The following is a 25042-nucleotide window of genomic DNA, read 5'->3' as shown; positions in this document are numbered from 1 at the left end:
GTTTAAAAAAAAAAAAAACAAAAAAAAACCTACAAACGTTACTCATTCTGTTACACTAGTAAATAAAGAGTTGTCCTTTCTCTCTCTCTCACACACTGAAGTACCATGCGCGAGGCTCTGTCTATGTTCTCTCTCTCAATACCAACACTCGACTCCGGTTGCACGTTTATACGTTTCAGTTATCTGATTTTAAAAATTCTTATTGTGCTATGAATTCAGAATCTATTGCTCAGTGACATTTGTGTCAACAAGAGTTTCACGAAGCGTTCAAAACCACGGATCACCGCTTCACATACATAGTTCTAGATCAGGGGAGGGCAATTAATTTTCCCAAGGGGCCGCATGAGAAATTGGGATGGTTTTAGAGGGCCGGACTAATATAGTTAACTCAGTTTTACCCAATACTGTATATATAGTATATATACTGGCAGGCGGGCCAGCGGGCCGGCCGGTCAGAGACAGGAGGCGGGCCGGCCTTTGCCCAGGTCTTTTCTAGATCGACCATCTTCACTCACCCGCCTGTACCAGCTGAACTTTTCGTTATCTCCGATCAAGCCGAAACATTAATACTTTAAAACAGGATGTTAGCTTTGCTTTTTTATTTTCTTTTTTCCAAGCGAATAATTTTCTGTAGATTAGTCAAATCTTTCACAGGTTCATCTGAGCAAATGCTCACAAGAAGGGGACGATACTACACTAGGTTGCTAGCGTCCTATGTTGAGTTATGTCCCTTTAATTAAAAAATGCGGGCAACTTAGACATTTGCAGAAATAATTAGAAACACAATGCGTACGTATGATTAATCGGTAAATAGTCTTTTCTACGCATCGTACAATGTGCTGCCTCCAAACTTATTACCCATAAACTCTGTACAAACAGGTAATGCGACTCTACCCAACTCCGCACGTAGATTTTTAACCCTTCAGATAACGAAGGTTGCGATAACATCATTAATAAAACTCGAATGAAAGAAAACAAAAACTGGATAAGGAAAATACATTCATCCTGTGTTCCTTTTTTTTTAGTCATCTTTTGGCCTAATAGACAAGGGTTTTCAGGAAAGTCGTACAGGAAACTCCACTTCCAAGATTAATTTCAATGTCAGACAAGGGAAGAAAACCGCTGACCTCTTCCTCTTGACCCCTGCTGCACGCTTTATATAAGCTGCACACTTGAAACTCGGGGACCCAGTGACGTGCCATCGTTGAAACCTACCCAGATCTTCAAGTGACGTCTCAAGAGCAACAGACAGGTAAGACGAAATAGTGATCGTAAGAACGGGTGTCAGAATAAGTTGCCAATTAAGTTTTAAACGAAAATTCTCTGCATGTTGCATCTGTTCCATGACCGGCTTCTTTACCACAAAATAACCTTCCACTTGCTGCTTCGGTGTAAAATATCAATTTCCGCTTCCATGCCATCCCTCTTCCCCCTACGGTCAGGTCTCCGATGGTTTTGCTTCTCAAACTGTTGCTATTATGTCTGCTTAGACGAGAGCTGAAGAACTAATTGTTGTTGATTTGATGTAATAAAGGGATAGTACAGAATCTATTTAAAATATTTTGTCAGCAGGTGTCTCCAAAGAGTTATTTTCTTCAGCTATTTGGCATCAAAGACAAGCAATGGATCGTCGACTGCTGGCAGCTGTCGTCATAGTGACGATGTTGAGTTCGATTCTCGTCCTTTCTCATCCACAGTCGAGAGAGGAACGGGGTATGTCCATCTTTTTCTTTAAAAGCCTACGATAGTTCACAATTATTTTTATATTGTATTGATGTAAAACTCCTAGACAACCAGTGCCGAAAAATGTATTTCAAAACAGTGTGCATTGGTTATACTTTAACATGCACTGGATACTGTTTATACTTTGAAATACACTCATTACTGCAACTGCACAATTCACATCAAAACACACTGTATACTCTCGGTTATATTGAACTTTTCGAAAAGGATCTGCCTACAGAGGAAATAAACTGTGCAGCAGGAAAATACGCTGTAGAGAGATGGACAAAAACAGAAATATCTGGAGGAACATTCACTGTGCAACACCAACCACAAACCTTTATTGCAGCTTGTGATCAGTGTGTTCATTTGAGAATGATTTGCACTACATTTTACATTATGTCGATGTGCTTACCGTGTTCACACAACAATGTGTTGTATTCTGTCCACATTCTTTTTAACATTTCTTTTAGTCCGCAGTGCGGAGCTCAAACTATGGCAATAAAGTGTTTTTGTTCGCACGACAGTGTCTTGCCTTGTGTTCACAAATGTCATGCTGTGTTCACACGACAATGTGCTTCCTGTGTTTATATAACAATGCACTCGTGTTCACATGATAACGTGTGTACTATGTTCACATTTTGTCCAGGTTACCCTCCAGGGCAAGGCGTGTGCCAGGCTCCCGGGAAAGTACCGGGCTCAACTCCAGGGGGATCGAACTTTATTCCCTCACGAGTGATCGGGCTGATCCTCAATGAACGCTGCCAGGAGTGGAGGCGGTTGAACCGCCGTCCGCCGGCCTTCTGTGTGAACGCCGCAGCCACCGGCGCCGCCGCCACCGCCAAGGTGTCCGACACCACCCTGTGCGACAACTACCGACAGTACTGGGGGCTGGTGTCGGACGACGAGAGGAGGCGGGACCACGATAATGTCAGACGAAAGCATGGCTCCTGGGATTAGTGTTTGTCAACGAACCTCGCAGTCTCGTTCAGAAGTGGGTGTGTGGGGGGTGTGTGGGGTGTGTGTGTGTGCGAAGGAAGAGCCAAGATGGGTAGAGGAGCCTCCGACATTGAATGAGCGATGTCATCCTCGTGGTCCTGTAATGGGTTGCATGAGAATCCACCCCGTGTGTGACAACAATAGTGACAGGGGAACAAAGGTTATGTGAACATACCTGTAGGGGTTTGGGGGACTGAATCTTAAACCAAAGAACTCTTTGATGCTGTTGTACAACTCTTTGATTTGAGCTACCCGCTTTTATGTATTTTAAAAATTATCTTTTAGCGAATGTTTTGCTTGGACGCAGAAACTATACCAATGCACATTGCAAGGAAATGACAATGATGTCAAGGGAATTTTTGTAGCATTAGAAAGCTAAATAACTCTACTTATTTTCTTCCATCTTTTTCTTTCTTTCTTTCTTTTGTTTGTTTATTTGTTTATTTTTTCTTTCTTTTTTGTTCTCTCTTTTTTCTTTCTTTCGTTCGTTCTTTCTTACCATCAGTCGTACGTGAGACTAGGTTATCTGCATTGTCACCACGCCCTAGCCCCCAGCTTCCTGACCCAGCGATGTATATTCAAATTTACGAGTTTATTTTTCACACGTGAGCGTGAAGACAGCCGAGCTGAAGGAGAAGTCAAGCGTAACCTCGTCATGATTATTTTTAGCACCGTGACATGGTGTTTTACAGGAAGTTGTGTGATATAAAAGCTGCAGCTTGTAAATGCTAGACTTCGCCAATAAACAAGTCTTTCACCTTCAATCAACGTTTTTTTGTTGTTGTGTGTTTGAAGTTGTGAGCGGTTCATACGATAGTGTCACAGTGTAAACACGCGTAAACAGATCCTCCTAAACACAGTCATATGTAAACATCAGCTTTACCCTCGTATTCTACTTTTAGCGTAGGTGAGGGTTATCCCTCTATCATTCACGAGGAAAGAGGAAGGTGTTCCGAGCTCGACAACGACCTGGAGAGAAGTATGTCCGGTATGGAGACGACGTGCACGCAAGTGTAGCAGATCCTTCCGCGGTGTTGTCATCACAGGCTGGCCAAAAAAAACAAACAAACAATAAAACCCAACTATATAACAATAACAAAACAAAACCGCCAGACGACCTTCTTGTGCTTGCATGCACACAGTGCACCACTTCTATTATCTATACCGTCATTATGCACACAGTGTGCCACCTTCACTAGTTTCTATCTGCTTTTACTACTGTCTTTACCTCCGTAGTGCCTCATTACCATCTTCATTCTCCGTAGCACCTCATTACCCCTTAGCTTCCTCATTACCACAATTTTTACTCCAGTAGTGTCCCTCATTATCACCATATTAATGAGGAAAGTCTTGCTCAACGGACACACCAGACAGGATTTTCTACGGCTGCTACCTTTGTGGCGTCGCGTTGCTATTGACAACGGTGACTTCTCTCTGACACTACATGGGAGGGAAGGAGACCCTCCTGTCTCCTGTACACGCAGGCAGTTCAGACTGAGTGTGTTTTTTCCAAGTAAGGTGGGAGGGAGCCTGCTTTCCCTGTGTGAGTCTCGAGACAGTCTAACGGCCACGACAAACAGGATGGGAGGATTCCAACAGTCAGCGCGTTGGCGTTCGCCGGAAAGTCCAGGTCCAGGTAAAGTCCAGGTGGAGCTATAAATAGCGTTATTACTGCGGATCTTTGGGGAAAGTCCCCGGAGGTGAGCGTGGCCGGGAAATAACAGGAACTTCACACACGTGGAGCTGGACAGACTTAACCCTTTCGCTTCTAAACCGATTTCCCTGCTCCACTGACACGTCACATGGTCAGTGTTTGTAAATAACGCCTGGATGACGTGGAATCTTGGCCTCGGCTCTGGTCAGACTACATGACTGAACTGTTTAAAATTTAAAAAAAAACAAACTTCGCGACCTTTAAACCCGCCTTGATGTTTGAAAGGTGAACATCTAGGCCAGGATGTGAAATCAAACACACTTTCCATGTAAGTCTAGTATACTTTGCTTTGTTAGAATAATATCACGCGCTTTTAAAAACGAATGTTGACTGAGTGTGATCACCTTTGAGCTGGGTGGCCCGACAAGAGGTTAACGGTTATGATGATGACCTATGCGCGGCTATGACGCACGGAAATGCGAGCATTGAGGGGAAGCCGCCCTCCTCCGTGTGGCTATAACTGTCGTCACGCGCCGCCTTGCCGCACACCTTCATCAACGTCCTTGTCCACCGACATCGCCGACATCGTCTGGCATCACTACAACGTCTACAATGAAGACGACGCCCTGTCTTCTTGCTGTCCTCACCCTCCATACTTTGTGGTTCGCCGGGGTTAAGGTCTTTGTTGAAGGTGAGCAGAATTGTCTGTCTGTCTGTCTGTCTGTCTGTCTGTCTGTCTGTCTGTCTGTCTGTCTGTCTGTCTGTCTGTCATTTCGTAATTCTTTTGATTCCTATTGTTCCCTGGCGTCAGCAACACGAGGCACATATATACACCTTCAATAAGATACAATAAATGCTGTACGATACAAAGTAGATACAAACATTTTAAGTCACATAGTGAGAGGTAACGGAGTGTGTGTGTGTTTGTGTGTGTGTGTGTGTGTGTGTGTGTGTGTGTGTGTGTGTGTGTGTGTGTGTGTGTGTGTGTGTGTGTGTGTGTGTGTGTGTGTGTGTGTGTGTGTGTGTGTGTGTGTGTGACGCATAAACTTCTCGTTGCTAGTGTCATAAAACAAGTAATAGCTAGTACGGTGACGAGGGCATCAGGTGATGTTACATAACCCCTCAGTATGTACGTCACGAGGCAGTAGATGGGTGGATGCACTTGTTTCGTCTGACCACACCCACAAAACTCACTTTCACAGGTGCAGGGGATTGCCGATGGTGTCGACTGTTGACGCGGCTGTCCAAGGAACAGATGCATCACCTTCTTTCAGAATTGCAGGTATACAAGTTTCACACGTCACATTTACTGCTACTTAAGCTCACAACACACGAGGGGCGCGCATCGCGAGACAGACCTCGGTGACATGCGCATCACTCATATGTAAAGTGGCGAATTCAGATGACGTGACCCAAGACTAAAAAGGTCGCCAACAAGTAGAGGTAGCTGCTGACGACATGACTAGACTGCATGTGCACGTGGTCTATAGTTGCTAGCTGCGCACGTGCGAAAGATTACTGAAAGACAATCGTTTGTCACATCATGTCTTGTCTCTAATGTCCTGCTGTTACATCTGTTACGTCACGTATCGTCTACTGATGCCCTGCTGCTAAGTCACATCTTGTCTCTAACGTCTTGTGCTTACGTCTGTTACGTCACGTAAGCTGTCTCATTGTGAAGTCACGTCTCGTCTCTGGCGTCGTTTGCTTACATCTGTTACGTCACGTATGTTGTCTCATTGTTAAGTCACGTCTTGTCTTTGATGTCTAGCTCTTACGTCTGTTACGTCACGTATGCTGTCTCATTGCTCAGTCCCGTCTTGTCTTGGATGTCTAGCTCTCACGTGTGCTACGTTACGTCTCGACTACTGATGTCTACTCTTACTGTTTTTACGTCACCTTTCTACGTCCTGTTATATTACACGGTGGTTAACTCCTGTCGTCCTGCTTTCGAGCACGTGACAGTTACGTCTTGTCTACTGACATCCTGCTGTCTCTTACGTCTGTTAATTCACGTTTTGTCTCTATTGTCCTGATGTCTCGTACGTTATTTATTGCCTACGTCAGTAGGAAGGCCACGTGGTCTGGTTGTTAGTTCACTCAGGAGCAGAGATGAGCAATTGAGGGTTGGCGTGAGCGTGTCAATACAAAACTCATCTTGCCCACCCAGCTCATAGCTACCCGACTAAACAGGGAAGGTAATAAGAGACGACAGACGACAGCCACGGACCTACGTTACTCCGTGATCAAGAATGTGTGAGGTGTGCAGACAGTTGTTGTTTACTTGTGGAAGTTTTAGCACAGGCAACATCCGGGTTCTTTACGTTAACAAGAAACCTGTCCACGTATTCAGAGCTTTGAATCTGATATCTTTATATTCAGTGATATACTTTTATACGGATCAAAACACGGCATCACGGATAAAGGTCCTGGAAATATTTAAAAAATATATGTCGCCGTGTACGTTTGTTTTGCTGTTGGCCGGAAAAACATTCCATGTTGTTATCGAGGGTGTGTCGGGAGTCTATAATCACCAACAATATTAAACCTTTGATGGAGGTGGGAGGGAAATGGTCTGAAAACCTCGTGGTTTTTATGGCTACCATATTACTAACGACTCTAAAAATCTTCCGTTCTTTAAAATATTCAAATTATTATTTATGTGCATTTGGATAACGTTCGCATTATTTTGTTTTAAATCTTTGTTTATTTGTATTTTACTCTTAAAGTAAAAGTAATGTGGACATTTGAAATAATTATTGCAACATACTATCCATGTTAGGCATTATTGTGCTATAATTATTACATACATGACTATTACTATTTAATATTAAAGACTTTTTGTTACTTGAAAATCTAAGCAGCTTGAAGTTTTATTTTAAGATATCCCGATATTTAATACTATAATATTGTAGTATGCCACACTTTCCATTTTTTAATGTTTAAAGATTAAATGATTTGTTATAGATATTTTAAACCATTGTAAACGTTTCAATTTAACTCTTTAATTCTTTGAAGTAGCTCTAATTGTTGACCAAGTATTTTGTTCACGGCAGAACATATGAATCAGTGGTTTGAAGCTGCTTCACTACTAGAATGGCAGTAGAGTGGGTAGTGCTGTCATCGTCTGACTAAACATCTTAGATGATCGTTAATCCACGCCTCCTCTGTTTCTTTACTGGGCAGCAGACTCCAGCCTCACGCACATCGCCTCGAGTATCCTCCTCCTTCTCCTCCAACAGAAATGCCAGGAGTGGCTCCAGAAGGGCGTGACCCCACTGCCGTCATTCTGTGTGGATGTCGGTGGGCGAGCTGAAATCACAGCTGTGCAGCTGGATGGCTATTACCAGCAATACGCCGCAGCTGTGTCCCCGGAGGAGCGACAGAGCGACCTGAGTGCAGCCATATATTCCTCCGATTCTCAGACAGGAGGCATGCTGGCATAGACAGTGTAGACACCTGGAGTCGTAGTCATGAAGCCAGAGCAAGTCCTTTCCCCAAGTGGGGACCTCAAGGAAAAGCGTCTTAGTTTCGTAGTTACAGGGCTGTGCCCACACCCCTCGGATGTTACTTTATGTTTCTCTACCCCCAGAGCATCCTTGTCACCACCTTATAACAAAGACCTCAGAGGTAAAACAATATCTGTGGGGTGGATACCATTATAGAACTTTGGAAACAAGACTTTTGTCCTGTCGTTCCCCATGTTTTCCGAGGGCAACGCCTTGCCCTTGCTTCATGACTGCCGCCCCAGACGAGCGAGGTCTGAATCCCGCTAGTTCCGGGCTCACCCAAGGACAGGCACAGAAAACAGTTGGAAAACCGGTGTGAACTCTGTACATGAAGGTTTGTTAGACTTCAAAACTGCATAATCGCTTAATACCAAATCATAACACCACATACAGCAAAACTCTTTCTCCTATCCTCCTTCTATAACGCATGCAAACATTATGTTTTCATGCACGCCAGCAAACAAACAAAGCAAAGTGATAATAGTAGCAAAAAGCTATTTTTGTGACTGTACAACATCGCTGAGGGACAATGTTACCCCAGGTACGACAGGACATGAAGTGTACATCGACGAAAAAAGCAAACTCGTGTCACGCTGTTGATGTTCCACTTCAGTGCACATGCTCTTGTTTGCCTTGTGTGTGGTCTGAGAGTTGACTTCATTGTAGATGCCTAATGTTTGTCGCCTCTTACAGTTAATAAGATGAACTGTCTGTCATTTAATGCTGTTATCCCAATAAAAACATTCGATTTTTTTTTTGAAAAGGAGAAAAATGTTATAAACAAAAACCAAGCTACCTTATTCCGGCCGCTGATTTCTTTCCACCTAAATGTCCAAGTGAAGGGAGAAGCTACTAATTCACACTAAATGTCCAAGTGAAGGGAGAAGCTACTAATTCACACTAAATGTCCGAGTGAAGGGAGAAGCTATTAAATCACATTGAATAACATGAAAAAGAATTGATTCTACCATAAGGCTACACTCAGTTTTGTTACCAAGTAGTCAAATATTGCAACTAAGTGGAAAGAAGACTGTTATTTATAATGTAAACAAACTTTATGTTTATTCTATGATAATAATTAGAGCGAGGCATCAATGTAGCTGTTCTTTTCACTCGGACTTTCAGGATAAACAAATAAACAAATAGGACCTCGCCAAGTCTCGGGATGAGACCAGCAGGCGCCGTGCGACTGTTTAGTACAACCACAACCTCGTGTTTTGTTCACAAAGGACGAACACACTGCCTGACAGAGATTTCTGGCAACAGTCAAGCAACTCTGACAGTTAATGTTAATGTCCTGTACTAAAAGTGTACTTTGGTATTGTTTCCGAGGTTCTTGACCTTAAACCCACACAAAGGTTTGAGTTTGCCACGCCCGACACTAGCGGACCACACAATCTATCTTCCTTACATCCTGACAGGCTACAGGAATAGAGTTTCTCATGGGAAACAATCAGCCACATTAAGCAATTAAAAACTGTTAATATCTGGATGTTTCAACGAAAATGTCAACTACTTATGTGATTAACTTTGTAACCTGTTTAACTTTGTAAAGAAACATTCCTTCATTCTTAGCAATAGAACGCTTGGCTTTCTCGACTTTAAAAAGGTTATTGACCTTTCAGTTCTGAAAAATTATATTCATATGCGTTTGGAAATGTGCGCGCTTGTGTGCACGTGTCTATGTACATGTGTGTGTGTGTGTGTGTGTGTGTGTGTGTGTGTGTGTGTGTGTGTGTGTGTGTGTGTGTGTGTGTGTGTGTGTGTGTGTGTGTGTGTATGTGTGTTGATATGTCAATGTAGCTGCTATAGGAAGGTAGAGTGAGCGAGAATCATCAATCCTCTGATACCTGAGGTACAGTACCGCTCGCCTCACACGCCAAAATGTTTTTCTAGTTGCAAATTGATCTTCCTAAGACTGGAATAAAACTTTGAGTTGTACAATAATGCATCGCAGTGTATTGTATTCCATTGCTGTCAGTTGTGTTGTGTGTATTATACTGCGTTGCATTTGAGCGACAAACATGAGAATCTAGTAAATAAAAGCGTGAATGAACGCGAGTAATGCATTTTCTGCTTTCTTCTTTATATATATACACACACACACATTTATAACATTGGTGTGAACAGATTTTGTCAGAGGTTTAAACAATGTTTCCATGCAACCATTCGTGCTTTATTTTTGAGCACTAGTCTGCTCATGAACTCATCAACCAATCAAAACCGAGCTTACAAACGAGCCTGGACGAACGCACAGAATCTGAGACTGATGTTTATTTAGGTGTAGACCTGACAGCCTTGATACTGATGTTTTATTTACGACAGAACCTGATATCAATGCTGCTTAGTCAAATACAGATTCTGATGCCAATGTTGTTCATTGTCCTCAAAATCGTTGGACGATTCCATTGGCCACCTTTGTCTGGCGAATTGACCATTGGTAGCTTTAGTCTGCGATCTTTGAATCACAGGTAATATAATGAATAATCTAGATATCTCATATATATATAGATACACGCACACACTGACACATATCTCCCGTGCACTCACATTTGCATGTCTGCTCATGGATCTTGCCATTTTCTGTTCAACATCAAGCAGATACAAAATGAAATCACTCGCGAACAAGATTTAGACAAGAAATTCACGAGATGAAAGAACAAGACCATATTTAAATCTTGTTTGAAGAGGGATTTTCTTTTCTAGGTGACAGACAGCACCAGACTTGCCTCGACAAGGTAGATGTGTGCTCACCCCACTAAATCAAAGGCCGGGGTGGGGGCCACCATCGCCCCTCCGTCTGATAGGCGAAGGAATGCGAGTAGGAAACGCCGGCGAGCAGCCAGGCCATTGGGTGGATCTGGCTTCCACCTGACCATCTCTTGATACAAAGTGACACAAATGTTTCGTGGGCTGATGCTCTTGGCATTTGGCGTCTGCAAAAATGAACCTGCTGACTGGCTATCTTTTGCTGGGGCTGTCGCTCATGTCCCTGGCAAATATGGCTTCTCACCGTGAGTACACTATGTCTATCTGTCTGTCTGTCTGCAATCATGAAAAGTAGTGAGTTCTCCTTCAATGGAGAGTTTGAAACGAATTGACAGAAGGATTGAGAATTGCATGGAGCAATAGAATGGATGCAATAGAATGTTACATGTAGCAGCATCACAAGAGAGTTTTAGATAGAGATAAGTAAAGAGTTGTACAGGCAGTAAGAATACAATAAAGGTTTACATATAGAGGCAGGAGGATAAAAGGTGTTAGAGGCAGAAACAATACAATAAAGTTTTACAGACAGAACAATAAAGTTTCACTCAGTGATAGCACAATAGAAAGTTCCAGATGCAGCGACAATAGAATAGAGAGGGTTACATTGACATCACAGTGTGTTGAGCAGGTAGAAAACAATGGATGACCACGAGATGTAGTATTGTCATCTTTGAGATGTACTAGAAATGAATAGAGTAAGAAATATTACACGCCTTCACTAACAACTGCTGTCAGATTCTTAACATTGTCATCCATTGCAAAAATCAAATAGTCTGAAGTCTGTATACTTATTTGTTTATGTTTGCTCACCGGTAATTAGTTTCCTATATTCATTTTTATTATTTTATTTATATTGCTTCTATATCAGTCGTATCTGCTTGTAATTACTTTGCTTAAGTACTGATCTTTTTTAAATATAAGCAGCTTCAACTTAAAAAATAAACAGTCGAAGGCACCAAAGAGGAAAAAGCGAAGCTTTCTCTTAATGACTTGTTCAGTCCTTAGGATGGTGTCAGTAAGTCATGTTGTCATATGGTGGTGGTGGTGGTGGTGGTGGTTGTTGTTGTTGTTGTTGTTGTTTTGTTGCTATGCTGTGGTGTGCATGGTAGAGGGTGCGATATGTTGGATGATGAACAGCCGGGGAATTCTTTTATTATTTTTTTTTTGTCTTTGCGACAAGTTGCGTGCGACTCCTTTCCACAGGACTTTATGTACGAGACAGAGGTCAAGAGTTGAAAGTTCCCAGGCACGCTTGGTTGTCGGTCCTGTTGCTCGTCTCGCCTGCACGCTCCGCTGGCTGTGTTCACGCCTGAACTGATTTCAAGCTGACTGTGATGTGTTGTGGCTTCGTCTGAGCTCGTCTCCTGCATGCATAATTAACATCATGTTTATCCTCTCTTCTCCCTCTACACACCTGTGTCTGTCCCCAGCCCACCTGTCCCCTCCTGCCCGAGGTCTGCACCTGACGCTTTGACGAGCGATTGTTTCTGACGAACTGTGGAACTCGCTGCCATTTTCCCGTTGAACCACTCAGTCAGCTCCGTGTTTCAAAATGGACTTCAGCTGTTGTTTCTTAAATCTCTTGTAGTAATTCATTTACTGATGCAGTTGGAAATTGCTTATATGTGTGTGTGTGTGTGTGCGCGTGTGTGTGCGACGCACACACGCGCACACGCACACACACACACACAGAGTTATATGTAGGCCTAAGTCTGTAACTGTATGTGTGCTTTGGCTGTTTGGTTACAGACAGGAAGCAGGAGCCGCTTTATGATGAGGCGTCCACATCTCGGGAGTCCGATGAAGACTCTGATGAACCTGGACAGCCAGTCCAACATGCCGGTCTCCTCAAAGCCATGAATCCAAACCCCAGAGTGATTGTGTTTCTCTTACATCGGCTGTGCACGCAACCACAACTAAGGAATTCATTCTACTTCTGTTGGAACATGGCCCTTGACCAGGTTTAATGACCATCAATGGCCTACGACCACCTTGCCGGGGAAGAACAAGGTCTGCCGCCATCTTTGGCTGGCCACAGGAAGCGGAAGTCACAGCCATCTCTACGCATGGGCTTTACATCGCGCCTACAACAATCTGGCTTTCTTTTATTCTCCTGACTTTTGGGCAAATTAACATCAGGGTTTGGCACATATTAAAGTATATTCTTCTTTGGTCTGTGCAAACCTACATCTAAGAGAAAATATGTTGTTACGTACAAGTGTGAGCTGTTTGAGCATTTTATATATTTGTATTTCATATTTATATATTATAGATAAAGAGAAAGTGTACTCACCCATCCCCCATCCCAAGCACATCTTTACACACAGACACACATATCACCACCACCACAACAACCACCACAACCACCATTGACCGTTAACGGCCATGGCAGCAGTCTGTGAGTTCCGTTGGAGGAGGATTAACTTGACCTTAACTTGTACTTGGTATTCCTATTACCATCCTTTCTATATATATATATAGAGAGAGAGAGGAAGAGGTCATCATCAACTATTTGGACAAGGCAAGTAGGCTCGCTACCCAGGTCCTCAGACTCTTTGCCGTGAGCACAAAATGCGAAAATTTACTACAACGATCTGCACTTGTGAAGCCCCCTGTACTCAGACACCCTCACACAGGTGCAGAGGGATCCAGAAGCCTGTCACCTACTGACCTCACTCCCAGGTAACCAGGCCGCACTCTGTGACACCAGCTCCACAGGTTTCTATGATGTCGGCTTATTCTAATGTCTGTGATACACGAGCGGTCCCTCAAACTCAGCGATCCTTCCTGACAGCCACGTCACCACGATGCAAAGGAGATTCTGATTAAGCTCACATGACCTGCGTGAATATTTTAATAATTTAAGAATTTAATTAAAAACATTTAATTAAAATGGATGGAACGAACAACGATGACGTTAATGTAACGGGTGGATTAGTGATGTGCACGAGTAAGCCACGTGGTTAAAAAGGACTGACCCCGAGGGGTCAGGGTTCCATTCCCCTCCTTCCCCTACCATCGTAATACAAATAAGAAACATCTTTATTAATCCTTTTCAGGAAATTATTTGCCTGCCAAGGGAACATGGAAGCAACACTTTACATAAAACATGAACACGGATTATGAAAAAATAAACTGACTACATCGCATTTATTTACTCTGGCATTTAACCGTCACTCTCGCAATTATTAAAACTCTGTACACATCCATAGAACCACTCATCCTAGGAACACAACTTATCGTCAGTTCAAAAATAAACGAAAACTTTCCAAAACAAGGCAAAGGTTACTATATATTTTCTAAATTATTATTAATCATTAAACGTGAATGTGATGACGATACAGTTTGGTCTTGTGCGAGCTTAGTACAGCAGTCAAGCAAATAAAAGAAGTTAAAAAAAACCTGTTTAACACCATTTTATTTGAAATGTACTAAAAATGGTAAAATAATTTTTCCCTGGATCTCGGAATTTTCTTTGAATATCTAATATAAAATATAAAAGCGTGACTAGTCCCGAAGTGTTGGTTCCAAGAATGTCCATCCTTCAGGTCAACCCATGGACTGACCGAGTTGTGTTCCACATCTCAATCCTATCCAACATTTGTGGGATGTTCTGGGCTAGCAACTGTGAGCCACTCACCCTAGCAGCTAACCTCAATCAGCTATACCAGTTTCTTCAACAAGAATGGCAGGCAATTCCTCGAAAAAGTGTAAAGACCATGAGACAAGAAAGGAAAGGAAAGGAAGGAGACTTATAACGCGCAAAATCCGAATCCTAGGGAAACGCTCAAAGACAATGTGGTTTGCTTGCATGTAGACAAATGGTGGACACACTTTCTCCTGACTCTCTTTTATCACTTTTCTGAATTTTAAAAACATGGATTATGTCAGTCCGAGCTCACAATCTTGTTTGTAAAATGGTTTGTTTCAATGAATTTGGCTTAGAATGCTTATGTTTCATTTAATGAATAAAGAAAGGCTTGGATTCAATGTTATTGTTTGTGTTTATTGTCTGTAACGTGGATGTCGTCCGTCTCGTGGTATCGCAAATGAAATATTAACCTTAGTAGTAGGTAGTAGTTAACAGGCATTCCTACTGTTTCTTATTTAAAATTAATTCCTCGTACAGACTGCCTACCTGTCAGGTCGCTGGGTAGACAGTGTGACGTGGCGGTTATTGCGGAAACTGAATTACCTGTAGATGTGTGGCTACCTGATGTAAAGGTCAAGGTTAGCGTAGAGACGACAACGAGTCAAGACTGTGATGACGTGTCCAAACAGGTGTTATGCACAGGTGTGCATCGTGTTTACTCCCAACTTTCTTGCTTCCTGATGTTACTTTGAAATCACATCCCATTTCCTCTCTGTTGTTCGCGCACGCTCTCTCTCTCTCTCTCTCTCTCTCTCTCTCTCTCTCTCTCTCTCTCTCACACACAAACTAAGAAAGAAAGAAACAAACAAACAAATAAACAAACAAACAAGCAAACAAACAAACTAACTAACAAATACAGCCACCAGTACCTGCGAAAGGATTCGAACCCTGTAACAATTCGCCGAAAACTCTGAGGTCATTGCACTGCAGGTGTCTCCCTCTCCAAACCTCAGTGACACAGTTCAGTGAAAGAGGAAACTCACGACACAGCCTGTTCCGCTTCGGTGCGCATGTCCTGAGCTGCTGAGCTTGTAAACACGGAGGGTCTGGCCTCGTACGTCTTGGTGTGAAACTGAAGGTGTTGATACAGATACAGCGCTAATTATAGATTGCCAGTTGTTTATCCTGCTTTGAAGAACATACATGTAATAAATATCAGATAAAAATAATTATGACTAAAACAAAGTCTCTGATTGCAAGGCCAGTGTGTCGTCACGTGACAGACGTGTCCGTTAAATGGTTCGCAGTCATCTGAGCCCCCGGGTCCTGCGCTCCTACGGACATCTTCAGACGCAGTAACCACAGCAACAGCGACATTGCATCTTTCTGTAGAGTTGGAGTCTTTTTGTTTCTAGAAAAAGAAGAGTTCTCCGCCATCTTCACCATAGACACCACGGTGTGGTATGTACACGTCCATGTGGGTGTCTGCGTGCATGCGTGTGTAATGCGTGTGTATGTGTATGTGCGTGTATCTGTGTTAGTATAACCCTGAGTGCGTGTGTCCGCGTGCCTGTATGCGTGTAAGAATGGCAGTGACTTGACTTGCGATAATAATAATAATAATAATAATAATAATAATAATAATAAGAAGAACAACAACAACAACAACAACAACAACAACAACAACAGTCCAAGATTTGTATAGCGTATACTCATACTCGTAAGAAGCATGCTCATAGCCCTTAAGAACAAGATCGAGACATGGACAGCATACGAGAAAAAGCTAAAGAACAAACAAATAACATAAGAAGACAGAAGAATAAACAACAGTATTGATGACGAATACAAGACAAATACAGAAAACGCAAAGAACAGCAAGGACTGAGCGTATCCTCCTTTGACTAACGAAGAATTCCACTTGATGTTCACCTTCATGTAAATATCTATAGCAAGCATCGCTGTCACGTGTGTGAGAGACGAGTGATGTCGTCGGTGAAAACACAGATGGAGAAGTCTTGTCGGCGGCAGCAGCTTTTGTCTGTGTTCACAATACAAACCACAACACAAATGTTTTTTACGAGATGAGCCCGTCTGGCGTGTGACCCAAACATCATGTCTCCGACGACTGGGCTGAGAAAAAATGCGAGTAGGAAATGTCGCATTCTTGCCAGCCATTGGGTGGAGTCCTCTTCCACATGACCATCCTCTGACACAAAGTGACACAGATATGTGGAGTGGAGAGGTTCCCCACATTCGGGGTCTGGCAAAATGAACATGCTGACTCGTTGTCTTTTGCTGTGGTTGTATATCTCTACACTGACCAGAGGGACTTCTCACCGTGAGTACTTTCTCTACCTTCTAGGTACCCACCTACCTGTGTGTTTAGTTCAGGGGTGGGCAGCATCCGGTCCACGGAATCCCTGATCTTGCCCTGTCAAGGAAGTGGACACGAGAAATTCAGTAAATCTAGAAGCTTTTTTTCCACAGCATTTGGAATTTATGAAAGTGAATCATGATGATAACATAAATAATGAAATAAGCAATTATTTTAGCGGTAAATTATATTTAAATGTTTGACGAAGAGTAGCAGGTGAATTGTTTGGTTGATAAGTTTGTGTGGCAAGTGAATGTCATAAATAACTAAATGACTGTCGACAGAGAAATAGGTTCCCTCCCATGACTTAGGAATTCTTCAGACTGTCTGTGTATTGTGCTGTCACTGCAAATGTCCTGTGTTCGTTTCTTGCTTTGTCTCACGCTTCTCATTTCTTTTTATTATTCCTCACTCATTTTCCTTTCTTCTGCTCTATCCTCAACTTTGATGTTAATTCGTTCTGTGGAATAATTTCCGAAGTATGTCATTTTCTGTTGGTTTATTTCTTTGTGTACAAACAACCAAACACGGGATGTATTAGTCAAATTCCACACACCTGTCTCTCCTCATGTCACATACAGTCTTTCTCTCAAGTTACAAATGAGTGTACTTTCTCATTCTCTCACACTGTCTCTCTCTCTCCCAAGTTACAAATGAGTTTGTAAAGATGTTTTTCAGAGAACAATGCGTGGTCTATAGTTTTTGTCTGTGCACCTGTATCTTTCCTGTCTTGCTGAAAGCAATGGCTGATATGATAAATACCGACCTGCTGCTTCGTTTCGGACTAAAAATTCGGTTTTCAAAACAACTATTTAATTACAAAAGCACCGAGAACACAAGTGTGGGACGACACCCCGAGACCACCATGACCTGTTGTCAAGGGACGCCATCGGCACTCGTCTGACAGTTTTTTTTTTCTTTTTTTTTTGAAGTCTCATCGCTGCCATCGTCAGAACTCTGCCAACCTCAATCTGGAGATCATGTAATAACACTTGGAACCAGAACAAAATGATAAACAACTAAAGGAGTGGTAGAATACTTAGAAGGTTGTAAGCAATAACAACATATTGTGGCGGCTGTGAGCTTCCAAATGACAATAGTTGCTGAAGAAGTTGTCAGACCAACGATGTCTGTGTGTGAAAAATAGAAACAAATGCCATTCCAAGACTGAATCCTGCTGTGTCACTGCAGTAGAATGTTTACACAAACAAAACTAGTTCCCTGCTCGCAAACTACTTTGTCACCCAAGACAAGCTTCTCTAAACTCACCTTTCCTTTTAGGGGCTTGCAAGCATTTCCTTCTGATAACTGATTACAAATTATTAATCAGTTCGTGGGTCAGTCAGGCAAAGACTAAACACCTCCTCCACAGCATCAAACTGTTCATGCTACATCACGAAGTCAGGTCCTGTTGTTTTCCTTCGCCAAATAGTTCGCAAAAGAATGGCAGTCTTTGTCAACAGTTCCGGTGTGTTTTGCAAACAATTAAAGTAAGTAAAAATTTTTTTTTTGCAGCCCGAATTTATGATGAGATATTTCAAATGTCAGTATATATAAGCTAAATCCAACATGCACGTTCTCTTGTCTTTTCTCTTGTCACAAGCAGAGGGGACACAGGACCAGCTTTTTGATGAATTTCAAGAGTCGAGTGAAGACGCAGATGAACCTCGACAGCCAGCAAAGGTCGCAGGTCACGACACAGCCACTGGAGCGGGAGGACGACTGATGTTGGTCATCTTGCAACAAATGTGTCAACAGAACCATCTTCAGTATTTGTCACAGTTTTGTCTGAATGTCACCCCAGCCTCTTCAAATGGGTGAATTCTTTATTAGACCGACACACAGCAAGGCTTGACCCGAAGATCTGATGTCGTGTCTTGTGTGTGACACATTTGAATTCTTCCAGTGAGATAAAATCATTGGAAAAAATGTTGTGTTTGCAGTACATTCTAGCGCATTTGTCAGTGTTTGTCATCATGTTTCACCGCATGCTGAGCATTACTCACTTCTACCTCTTGTCTGTAAACATTCTGTTGCTTTTGAAACATTAGAACATTCCACAGCTTTTGTAAACGCGACAGTATAATTGCGAGACCATTAGACGCCCCAAGTGATGATTTTTCTCATAAAAACATACTTTCTCTTTCTCTCTCTCTCCCACTCTCTCACTCCCTACAAACATTTCACCATAAACAGATTTAATCAGAAGTGGGTGTTGCCTTAGGACGGTTTTAACTCCCATTAACAGCCTGAAGCTCGATGGACTTTTGAACCGAGAATGTTGACATATAGTAACATTACTTTGGTCTGCACCTTCATTTATTTTCAAAATAAAATAAAGATTATGTGAATTGATAAGATCATTTAACATGTCATCTAAAGTGAATGCTGTTGGTGCAGTCAACATTTTATTGGGGAATAACCCAAGAAACACAATAAGGACACGCGCACTACACTGCACATGATTGTTGACAGGGACACAAAGAGGTGACAATGTCTGTCGGTCTGTCTGTCTGTCTGTCGGTCTGTCTGTCTGATCGTCATGGACTGGATCATGAGAAGAATCTCCAACAGCAACACGGGCGTCCAGTGGACCTTCGCCTGTCAAGGCTCGCAGAAGAAGCAGCGATGACTGGTCTGACCATCAACATCCAGAAGATGGACTTAATGGCCAGTAGTGAATGGTACGTGTAATGAATGAGTTACTGTGACGATTGGTTCTGCATACATCGGGTACCTACATTCAGACCCCAAGAGGGAAAACTCACATGCCAACACATGATCAGAAATAGAGAGGATGAGGGATGCCTTCCTAAGGATTTGCTGATGACGAAAGGCTGCCAAGTCCCTGTGGTGATCTTGGAACATATATAAACACGGGTGACAAGACTGTTCCTGTTCCCTAGGGAGATGCTGTGGATCTAAGAGATGAAAGAGAAAGTGATGAGACTTTCAATGAAGGACTGATAGAACCAAGTGAGGATGACAGAGGTGACACATAAATATGTGAGTTTCCGTAGGAGGTACAGACATTGTTGGCTCTTACAGAGGATCATGTTAGTGTTGATGTCACATTTAAGCTTGTTATCAAAGATAATACCTTGATATTTGTAAGAGTCGACTTCCTCGATGGCATCATCATGGATAATGCTGACAACTGCCTCAGTCATTCAGACATTTGTCAACAGATGTCTGAGCCACATCCTCAACATCAGAGGGCCAGAGAAGATCTCCAGTACAGACCTGTGGTAAAGAACCAACCAACAACCTGCCAGCCAAGACATCAAGAAGCGGAAGTGCGGCTGGATCGGTCACACCCTGCAAAAGCCACCCGACAATTTAACGAAACAAGCTCTGGGCTGGAACCCACAGGGAGGCGCAGGGTTGGAAGACCTTGACATGGAGGAGATCAGTCCACAGCGAGGCGGAGACAGCTGGTATGACATGGTCCAAAAGACAAAGGACGTCCACAGCCGGATCCATTAGCGGGGTGTGGTTAAGGTCCCATGCCTTCTGTGGGCAAACAATTCTAGGAAAACATCCTGTCCATTCTGCACATACCTTAAATATAACTGCCATTAATACAGAGCTGCTGCTGTTACTCATGAGCCAACGCTTGCAAGTGACGTCACAACACCTGTAGGCTGGACACAGTTAACCCTTTAGGACCTGATGCGAAAGCTCCGCTTGTATTCCACATTCGAGTCGGGGATATAAAGGTCAGGGGTCGTAGTCGTATCATTGACGAATTTGCAGTCCATAGCCATTTGGACAAACAAGCAAATTAATAAAACATAAAGACAAATAGGAAACCTAAACCTGGTGTCTGTTCAGTCGGTGAAAGGTTTACTAAAAAACAAGAAGTCGAGACACGGACAAGACTGATATCTGCATTCGCAACTCACAAAGTGAAGAGCTTTAATTCTTGGTGGCTTACTGAAGAAAGGGTTAACCGCCCACAAGCTCACGCGTGACTTTTTGGTTTCCCCCACTCATCCGGGGGTTGGGGACTATAATAAAGGACTGGCACTACCTCGTCTCAAGACTCGAATGTCATCCCCAGTGGGAGAAGGACTCGTGAAACGAACATCATCTAGCATCGTCTGATATCACTCGCATCTTCTAGCATCGCCTGCCATCGTCTGACATCGCCTAACATCGTCTGACATCTCTGACATCGCCTGCCATCACCTGCATCGTCTGTCATCTAGTCTCGCCCGGCGACGACAATGAAGATGCCCGCATCTCTTCTTGTTGCTCTGATGCTTGCTACACTGAGCTCCTCACATCCCATAGTTACACATCTTTTGGGTAAGATTGTCTGTCTGTTTGTCAGTGCGTCTGCTTCTCACTACTGTCGTACTTTAGTCTGCTTTATTTTCTACTTTTCGATCTGTCGATGTCTTGTCTATCATCTGTGTGCATCATCTCGTTTCTAGCTTATCTTCTTTAATGTAGCAAGGAGCCTGGGTGTGGCTTTGATGTATGTGATTATCTCAACATCAGCTGTCAAAGGAGACAAAATGCTTGTTGTGTCCACATTTGATATCTCTCACACAGCAGCAGGAACAACAACAAGAACAGCAACAACAGCAATCAGGGGTACAGATACATGTGTATACACAATCTGTTGACCTAGGGGTCGTTCATGTGCAATGCCAGGCAAGGACACCCACACAGTGAGGAGACATTGTCCACCTACCACACGAGTAGCACACAGGTAGATGTACACAGTAATGTGGTTTAATTACCAGGTGCACTCACACTTCTCAACCACCGCTCTCAGCAACCAGTTCAGGGTTCACTGCCTACAAACAGCTAGTAAACAGTAAAAAGTTTGCTGTCCATCAATACCTGGTAAACAACATTAGAGACGACACACATCATTAGTCTTGATAGAAACCATCAAGAAAAGAAATTGGATTTAAAAGTTCCTCTTTTTTGTGCGTAGGTCAAAGTGCATCAGGAATGTAAGAAAAAAGTGTTTAAAAGCCAGGTAACGCCAAGTCGAAGTAGTTCTCGCAGTTTCACGAAGCAGACGTGAAGACACGTTCTCTCCGTCTTCTTGTTCTCATTGTCCTGTATGTGTGCATGCAAAGTGAGTTACGGTATTTGCTGTTTACTTATTTATACCTCTTGTGATTTACATTCTCAGAAAAAGTTAGCTTGATTAAACCAATCGTATTCTGTCTTTCAGATAAACCTGCAAACTCTGGTGTACGGCGGCCAACCGGTGAGCGAAATTCATTGCTCACAGAAACAATGCCTGACCAGGCTGGGAAAATATTTTGCGAATATTTGGCCACGCAGACAAATATTACCCAGTCTCATTTTTGCAATAGTAACCGTATGCCAACCGGTCTGCTAAATTTAAGGCTCTCAGAATTAATGCTTGACCAAAAATATGTAATTACTTGGCCAAGAGGAGAAACACTACTCAGTCTTCTTTTTGCCTGAGCAACGGTTGATGAAGCACGTGTTCCTTCAAACACAGGAATACAGTTGATGGACATCTTCTTCTTGTACTACTTACACTCCGACTAATGGACTTTTGTGACAAACGTTTTTGTATTTGGAAAAAAACAGGACAAAATAAAATGTAAACACTTGTGCAAGAAACATTTTGCTTGTGACTACGTGGTGTGTGTTCAAACTCATGTTTTCATGTCTTCTGAGTGTAATGGTACAAACCACTTTGCCAATAAACCTATTTGCTGTAAACAACATGATTTCTCAGTGTAAACAGCCTAAGTTATCCATGCTGAGAGAGCGAGGGTTGTTCTTTCCTCTCTCATCACACACACAGAAAAACACACACACACTCTTTCTCTCACTCTCTCACTCCCTCACCCCCTCACTCACTACAAACATTTCACCATGAACACGGTTTTAACTCCATTAACAGCCTGAAGCTCGATGGATGTTTGAACCGAGAATGTTGACATTTAGTAACATTACTTTGGTCTGCACCTACATTTATTTTCAAAATAAAGTAATGATAATGTGAATTGATAAGATGTCATCTAAAGTGAATGCTGTTGGTGCAGTCAACATTTTATTGGGGAATGAGCCAAGAAACACAATAAGGACACGCACACTACACTGACCATCATTGTTGACTGGGAAACAAAGAGGTGACAAAACAATATATTGCACAGTTGTCTTCCTCCTGTCTCTCTGTCTCTCTCTCTGTGTGTGTGTCTCTCTCTCTCTCTCTCTCTCAAAAACATGCACCTAACCTAACTGTGAAAGTATCAACCATAAATAGCACTTCAGAAATTGCATCTGGAGATAACCAAACTTCGCTTTGTCAGGTGGCTCCACATCATCCAGTAAAATTTAAGGAAGCAAGAAATACTCTGCACCAACGATGGTATCGTAAAATCAGAACATCATGTAATATGGACGAGATTTTATATACAATAGAGACCGGGAATATCGGAACTCCATGAGATGAGGTATGTCATCAAACTTCTCGGCCTGTGGAAGACCAGGTGGAATGGCAGCGGTCAGACCAGACTTGCATCAGGGAAGACTATCATGTTGGCAGCATAGTCAGCAAAGATGGAGGTGCAGATGAAGATGAACAAAGCCGAATAAATAAGGCCAGGCGTGCATTCCACACCCTGCCACCTACCTGGAACTCCAAGGCTTTGTATCCAAACACCAAGATCCACATTTTCAACACAAACATAAAGTGAGTTCTGTACGGATATGAAACATGGCAAGGGCGATTCAAGACAGTGCTCGTACTAGGAATAATATTTATATATACAGGATATAAAAGAGGTGATATAAAATGTACGTGTTGAAATAGTCTCTCTCTCACACACACACATTCCTGACAACGGCAGATAGAGTGTATGACCCCATGACACTTCATCCTGGTACAAGTGACGGCCAGTAGAGTTTATCTAATGAATGGCACGTGGAATGAATGAGTTACTGTGACGATTGGTTCTGCATGTATCGGGTACCTACAGCCAGACCGCAAGAATGAAAACTCACATGCCAACACATGGTCAGAAATACAGAGGATGCTTGATGCCTTCCAGCCAAGACATCAAGAAGTGGAAGTGCGGCTGGATCGGTCACACCCTGCAAAAGCCGGCCGACAATTTAACGAGACAAGCCTTGGGCTGGAACCCACAGGGAGGCGCAGGGTTGGGAGACCTAGACAGACGTGGAGGAGATCAGACAGACGTGGAGGAGATCAGACAGACGTGGAGGAGATCAGACAGACGTGGGGGAGATCAGACAGACGTGGGGGAGATCAGTCCAGAGAGAGGCGGAGACAGCTGGCATGACATGGTCCCAGCTGAAAAAGACTCCCACAGCCGGATCCATTGGCGGGGTGTGGGTGTGGTCCTATATCTTCTGGGGGCGAACAATACTAGGAAAACATCCTGTCCATTCTGCACATACCTTACATACAACCGCCATTAATACAGAGCTGCTGCTGTTACTTATGAGCCAACGCTTGCAATGAAGTGACGTCAGTGACACAGTTAACCTTTTGGGAACTGATGCGAAAGTATTCCACATTCGAGTCGGGGATATAAAGGTCAAGGGTCGTTGTTGTATCTCTGACGAATTTGAGGTCCAGGGCCATTAAATATACAAACAAAAAACAATAAAATTAATGAAACATAACAAAATAAAAATAGAGACAAATAGGAAACCTATGCTTGATGTCTGTTCAGTAGGTGAAAAGTTTGTTGTTTTTTTTTTTACTAAAATTATCCAAACAAGTCGAGACAAGGACATGACTGATATCTGCATTACCAACTCACAAAGTGAAGAGCTTTAATTCTTGGCGGCTTGCTGGACAAAGGGTTAACCGCCCACAAGCTTACGCGTGACTTTTTGGTTTCCCCCACTCATCCGGGGGTTGGGGACTATAATAAGAGACTAGCGCTTCTTCGTCTCAAGACTCGAATGTCATCCCCAGTGAGAGAAGGACTCGTGAAACGAACATCATCTAGCATCGTCTGATATCGTCTAACATCGTCTAACATCGTCGGATATCGTCTAAAATCGTCTGACATCGTCGGATATCGTCGGATATCGTCTAACATCGTCTAACATCGTTTAACATCGTCTAAAATCGTCTACCATCGTCTGACATCGTCTAACATCGTCTGCCATAACTCGCATCGTCTGACATCCAGTGACATCCGGCGACGACGATGAAGATGCTCGCAGGCCTTCTTGTTGCTCTGATTTTGGCTACACTGAGCTCCTCACATCCCTGTGTTACAGATCATTGGGGTAAGATTGTCTGTCTGTTTGTCAGTGCGTCTGCTTCTTAGTACTGTTGTATTTTAGTCCGTTTTCTTTTTCTATCTTTCCATCTGTCAGTGTATTGTATTGTATATTTTCAGACAAAGTTAGCTTGGTTTAACCAATGGCATTCTGTCTTT

At 42.9% G+C, this 25042-nt stretch overlaps 1 protein-coding gene and 1 long non-coding RNA gene across 3 annotated transcripts; both read left to right on the top strand.

Annotated features, from left to right (window-relative positions):
* Positions 1-1094: 1094 nt before the first annotated feature.
* Positions 1095-3485, top strand: LOC112574117. Of its 2 annotated transcripts, none has more exons than XM_025254994.1 (3): positions 1095-1252; positions 1573-1713; positions 2372-3485. In XM_025254994.1, exons 2-3 carry the CDS (start codon positions 1623-1625, stop codon positions 2680-2682), a joined length of 402 nt encoding a protein of 133 aa, XP_025110779.1. In that variant the 5' UTR covers positions 1095-1252; positions 1573-1622; the 3' UTR covers positions 2683-3485. The 2 variants fall into 2 exon arrangements, with proteins under 2 accessions (XP_025110779.1, XP_025110789.1); XM_025255004.1 differs by having other exon boundaries at positions 1182-1252; positions 1570-1713.
* A 766-nt stretch (positions 3486-4251) lies between these two features.
* LOC112576096 lies at positions 4252-8637 on the top strand. Its single transcript, XR_003101755.1, has 3 exons — positions 4252-5066; positions 5578-5657; positions 7565-8637. It is a non-coding gene; the product is annotated as an uncharacterized LOC112576096 (long non-coding RNA).
* Positions 8638-25042: the final 16405 nt, after the last annotated feature.

The sequence above is a fragment of the Pomacea canaliculata genome, linkage group LG1 (genome assembly GCF_003073045.1).
Source record: "Pomacea canaliculata isolate SZHN2017 linkage group LG1, ASM307304v1, whole genome shotgun sequence".
NCBI lineage: Eukaryota > Metazoa > Mollusca > Gastropoda > Architaenioglossa > Ampullariidae > Pomacea > Pomacea canaliculata.
This window is presented reverse-complemented; position numbering and strand designations above follow the sequence as displayed.

Coding starts and splice junctions, on each gene's coding strand:
- LOC112574117 (XM_025254994.1), top strand. CDS start 1,623: ATGGATCGTCGACTGCTGGCAGCTGTCGTCATAGTGACGATGTTGAGT. Junction 1,714..2,371: donor ACAGTCGAGAGAGGAACGGG/GTATGTCCATCT, acceptor CATTTTGTCCAG/GTTACCCTCCAGGGCAAGGC.